General features: G+C 36.5%; 1 protein-coding gene across 5 annotated transcripts in view; it reads left to right on the top strand.

Annotated features, from left to right (window-relative positions):
* Positions 1 to 6000, top strand: part of NBEA (neurobeachin) — a 462643-nt gene that overhangs the window by 73778 nt on the left and 382865 nt on the right. For all 5 annotated transcript variants that reach the window (XM_026033944.1, XM_026033943.1, XM_026033942.1 and 2 more), the window contains exon 2: positions 2060 to 2291. In XM_026033944.1, the coding sequence (XP_025889729.1) occupies positions 2060 to 2291 (232 nt within the window). The remainder of the gene's footprint in view (positions 1 to 2059; positions 2292 to 6000) is intronic.

The raw sequence follows: 6000 nt of genomic DNA, 5'->3' as shown, positions 1-6000 counted from the left end.
GGGATGGAGGTGAGGCTCACCGGCCTGTAGTTACTCGGGTCCTCCTTCTTGCCTTTTTTGAAGACCGGAGTGATGTTGGCTTTCTTCCAGTCCTCCGGCACCTCCCCCGTTCTCCAGGACCTTCCAAAGATGATGGCGAGCGGCTCGGCTAGGACATCTGCCAGTTCCCGCAACACYCTGGGGTGCATCCCATGAGGGCCCATGGATTTGTGGGTGTCGAGTTTCCTTAGGTGCTCTCTGAGATGACCGAAACCCACCTCACTGGTTAAATGTGCCTATTTCAGAAACAGAAACGCCTCCACCCCTGTTTCTTGAAAAGTGACATGTTCTCCTGGCAAAGACTATTACCTGATTCTAAAAATATGTGTGTAGAAGTATTCTGGGTTTATTCTGTAATAATTTGATTACTTTTAGTGCACATAATAGGTACGAAATATGGAATATGCAGTTGCAATTTCTAAAATCAAATACTAATCATAATTAGCATAATGGTTTATTGGAAAAGAATTTAAATATCCCAGGGGTACTAAGGAGGTAATCAGTTTACTTAGTATATTAGAAGCTTCTATTTTAGAAGGTTGTAAAATGGCTGTTAGTGATTAATTAATAGGGGAGAAAGTGATTTGTACCTGGGTGAAAAGGAAGGTGAAAGCCAAAGCAAATCTTTGCTGAGCTGTATTAATTCCAACTTAAATTTAGGTTGTGAAGAAAAACACACYGAGTATTTGGTTTGGTGTAACTCTCAAGAAAGGGTTTGCATGTTATTTCATACTGCTCCTTATTTTACATTTCATTTGAAAGCAGTACAGACCGCTTCTGAATCGGTTGTGGAGTAGACTTTTATTAATGATAACCACTGAAGTTATATACTTTCAAGAAAGACAAATTCATGGAATATATTTAATTTAAAACATCTTATTACATTTTTAATTATAYACCTTCCTGAAACAGACAGAAAAGAATGTTTTAAAATTATTTTTGAATAATTCAAAGCTMTTCTGTTCTTTAGCCATTCAGAATTATGTCATGTGTTTACAGTTATTTAATACTTSTCAGAATCGTCAAGGTTACTCGGTTGGAGTAGGGGGTCTAAAAATTAGTCATTGTTTCCTTCCAAACTGAAAGAAGTTTCTGSTGTTTAGATTAAGTCTTAGGCAGTTCAGTAAATTCTTCTTTCATGCAAGTGGCTGACTGGAATTGGTGAATAGGAATTCAGTGGCGTCAAATAATATTTGGAATTGACTGTCTCTTTTACAAATTTTTTACTATTTTTTTTTCTTTTCCCGCCTAAAATATGTCCAATAGTTCCATTCTCTAATTGAACGTCAGAGCTTTGGATAGTGCTTTGCAGGCAGCCTGCTTTCGTGGACACTGCTGCTAAGTCACTCCCCGCTTGCATGGGGGCCTCGCTGCCCGTCGTGTCCCTCCCTTGCAGCCACAGCAGGTTGACGTGGCCTCGGGCAGAGCTGACCTGCTCTGCAGCTGAACACGTTTTTCCAGGGTTGCGTGGGTCCGGATCAGATCACTGGTTCCTTTCCTGCAGCTCGCCACGTGGAGCATTGGGTTGGAAAGGGCATTAAAGGAATGTTTCCTTGCTAGGAAGCAAGCAGCTGAAGGCAAATGTTGGCCTACATGAGGTAAATTCAGTAYTAAATTATTTTCAGTGGCTTTAGTCTTCTGAGTAGACAAATAGAGCTTCAGGGAACTGGAGCTGTAGGAAAATTTCAGTTGGTTTTGAACTTCCCAAATTTTACAGCTTCGTATGGGTCAGGCTGTTGTTTTGGTTGCTTTAAAGTAAGAATTATTAAAAAGAAATGTAAAAAAAAAAAAAATTAAAATGTAATATTGGGCGCTGTGACAAAATTGAAGGACAAGATTGAAATGAATATCTTTTCATACTTATTTTTTTTAACAGGATATGATTTGCATAGCATTGCTACTTTGCTCCCTTTCCAGATCATAGACATATCAGGCAAAAGTATTAAGCGYTGGTCAAAAAGAAGGTTTAAAAGACATGATGTACTGCACATTATAATGCTGGTTTTGTTCTCTCTTGTAGCTGGTTGGTGGAGAATTTGATCTGGAGATGAACTTTATAATCCAGGATGCAGAGAGCATTACGTGCATGTCGGAGCTGCTGGAGCACTGCGATGTCACCTGCCAAGCGGAAATCTGGAGCATGTTCACAGCCATCCTGCGCAAGAGCGTCCGCAACTTGCAGACTAGCACCGAGGTTGGCTTAATTGAGCAGGTCTTGCTGAAGATGAGCACTGTGGACGACATGATTGCAGGTAGAAACTGCCAGCTGATATTTCCAACATGCTTGAACCGCCAGTTTTGATTTATTTATTTCTATGATTATGGTGGCATTTGGGGTGTTGTGTATTTTAAAGTAATATTATGGTTAGTGTTAGCAGAATAGTGTTACTATTGAGTAACTTTWGAGTTACTTTTTATCAATTTCAGAAAGATGAAGAGGAAATACATTCTTACATTAAAAGGTATCTTGATGTTAYTTAAAGTAATTGTTAAGTGAAAATATAGCACTGCCTTGTGATAAAACAATTTTGAACTTGAGAAGAGCATTTTTACATGTCAAATATCTTAGTTTTTAAGTATATTAATTATTATGATTTATTCAGACATTAGAATTGTTATTACAATCCATTTAAGWATAACCCACATCTAGGAACGTATCAATTATTCATATTCTGAATGCTAGACCTTTGGATAATATTCARTGATTTATTTGTGTACTTCATTTGATGATGTATACTTGTGCTTTCTATGTCTCTCCAGTTTTTGTGCTTGTATTTTGTAATGGCCACATTTTTTTTTACAGTATAGCACAGAATACTTCTAGTTTGCTCACTGATGAGAATTGATTAAGTTGTTGCACAGCTGAGGTTTTCACATTACTTTTGAAGAAGTCTATACCACATTCAGTAAGAGGTTGCATGTTATAAACCTGATAAATTTAGTTAGAAAAGTTAAGTTCAGTAGCTGATTTGAAATGTGCTAGTTAAAATCTACTTATGATTATTTTTCCTTATTTTTTCTTGAGAAGAAATTTAAACAAAACTCTTTATTTCAGCTCAGTGTGGAGACTGTTCTTCAGTTTTGTATAATTTGGGACTGCTACTAGGATACTTAGATTATGAGGCATTTTAAAAAAGTGAAGAGGTTCATCTTCGGTAATTCTGACTTTAAGATTTCAGTCAAGGAAACACACAAATGGTCTGAGGAAGAGTAGGACAGTGAGAATTAGAGAACAGAAATAAGAAGATGATAAGAGCATCATGAAACCTAGATGATACAACATTTTTCTTTTTTGTTTTTTTTTGAGTGAAAAGGAGTATGTAATATTAAAGACTTTGAAAAAGCCAGATTCTGTATTTCAAAGTGAGTCTTAGTATATACTTAATTGAGAATTGTATATATAATAGTAAAACTGGCAGAAGTATTAGGTGAGGTATGGAACTGTGAACAAATATTTGATTCATACCCCAAAGTGCCACAGATGGATAGACTGACAAAGTAAGGATTTGTACCAAGTATGYTTTGTTTCCAGGACTTGTCAGTGTGTCAGAAAAATTTAAAGATAAACATATTGTTTTATTCCATATTGTATTTATTACATGGGACATTAGTTGATGAAGATCAACATTTCTTTAAGTTTATTGGGGTTTTACTTATGGAAATAATGTGCTTGTGTCACTGATCATATTATCAAATTTTTCAATTTGTGCTCCCTCAAGGAAATGTCTAGTTAATTACAGAAGGCAGAAATCAAGAGAATATAGGATTTGGCTTCCAGAGCATTTGGGAATTGAAAAGCACTCTGATATTACAAATATTAGTATAATCAGGCTTAGTGCATTCATAAAGAAAATTAATGGAACCTCTGGCTTTTTTTTTTTTTTTTTTTTGAGTGGTCACATGGTATTTCAGAAAAGGACTCTCCATAGCAAAAGCATCAGTAAGTTTGCCCTTGTGTATAATCTTACGGATCTAAAGCATTAGAAATCTTTAATATCAAAACCAAAAATTGGAATTCTGATGGGATTTTAGCTCTGACCTAGGCACACTGCCTGTGCAGTACTCTATATACTGTGAGGGAGTCTTTAGCAGAATACTGCTCTGCAGGATCTTCCTCTGAGAACTGTAAGTAGATGAGAATTTTTTTTTCATCCCCTGAAAATTTTCATAAAAAGGCAAGGAAATAGGTAATTTTGATTTCAATTCTGATTTTTTCAATTCACTCTGATAAATGTCAACAACATTTTTAATAAAACCCAAATAAGGTAGTATGGTCATATAAGAAGCAGTCAAATGATAGGCGGTTGATGACAAATAGTTTCTGTGTTCTCAAATCTGATACGATGCAGATGTTGAGACCCTAAGTGATCCCAGATGACTGCAGAGTCTTTTTGCCTACAATATTTTTATCAGCTATTCAAACCCAAACAGTAAAAAACAACTTTTTTTTTGTGGCAGTGCCGCAGTGGCAGTGTGTGACAGTGGCAGACTGGCCTTTGTTCAGTGAGAATGTTTTAAACAAGAGCGTTATTGGTGCTAACTCCTAGAAAGTTAGTAGCAGCTCTTCTGAAAACTGCTGCTTTCTGCAATAATCTGTGAGCAATCTGTTTTACAGTTGGTTTTTGTGATCAGTAAAATGCAGACACTTTTGTTTATTTGGAAAAGATTGGTTATTTCTTAGGTCTTCTTTCTCACTTTCTCCTGAAATGCTGTGAATAGAGCCAGGTAAGGTTCAAACAGTAGAACCAGATATATTACCAGTGCTCTTCTGGCAGCACTGTTTGAGAACCAGGCCAAGTCTGAGGAATCAGAGCTCTGTGAGCTGTGATCTCTTTGCTGGGATAACTGCTGTGGCTGGAATGCTGACGCCACTGGCTGCAGGTTCTTGGAAGGGCAGGGCTGGAAGGCAGGGAGGAGCAGTGACCCTTTCTGTGAGAGAGCAGCCAGAATGCCCGGAGCTTTGCCTAGAGGGGAGCCGAGGGCTGCCCTTGTGGGTACGGATTAAGGATCAGACTCACCTGGTTGAAACTGTTGTGGGTGTTTGCTACAGGCTGCCTGATTAGGAAGAGGAGGTAGACGGGGCCTTCTGTAGACAGCTGGAAGTAGCCTCATGGTCATAGACTGTGGTTCTCATGATGAGCTTTTAATGATGAGGTTCTCATGAGGTTCTCTCATCATTTTAATGATAATGGTTAATTTAATGATGAGATTGTTGTCCACATATATGATCTTATTTAAYAATACAGAGAATAAAGAAAAGCTTTTTWAAAAAAAAAATCCRAGGATTGTGATGWTTGCCTATTCATATTGATGAGTAGATTAGTTTGATACAAAAAAACAGATATGGATTGAGTCTTTTGCAAGAGATTTTTATTATATGGGAATGTAGGAATGTTCCTATGTTAGGAATGTATAAAATGTATAGTTCCTATATACTCTATATAGGAATGAGGATATCTAATAGAGTTCTCTTGAAATTGTCCTTGTTATATATTGGGCTTCAGTCTTTCAGGTCTATTCTTTTAACCAGAGTTATGTTCTTAGGAAGTTGGCATTTCTTTCTCTCCATTCATGTTTTATTCATTGCTGATAGATTTCTATTTTTAATAGTGCAGTTATCAACATCTTAACTGGAAATATAAATATTCCATGAAAACAGTCCTTAATTGTTAAATATCGTAAGGCAGGAGAAGGATGTAAGAAAGAAAAAACATAACACTTGTTCAGTAATTTTAAAAATCTGTCAGTCATTTCTCTGACTGCAGTAACTTTGCTTTCATCATTTATAAGAGATTTCTTTTGAATGATATGCTATTTTTTACCAAAAATTACTCTTCCTACACAACCTTTTATGTTTTTRAAAAGAATTTATTTAAAAGAAGCAAAATTTGAAGAATGGGGAAACTTTTGGGTAAAGGTTAGAATTCACTCATGCTGGTTTCCATTTCTGAGATGTTAGTG

Source organism: Nothoprocta perdicaria, unplaced genomic scaffold (assembly GCF_003342845.1).
Source record: "Nothoprocta perdicaria isolate Ctin4 unplaced genomic scaffold, notPer1 scaffold_137, whole genome shotgun sequence".
In the NCBI taxonomy this organism is placed as follows: domain Eukaryota; kingdom Metazoa; phylum Chordata; class Aves; order Tinamiformes; family Tinamidae; genus Nothoprocta; species Nothoprocta perdicaria.
The sequence above is the reverse complement of the archived record's forward strand: the minus strand, read 5'-3'. Positions and strand labels throughout refer to the sequence as shown.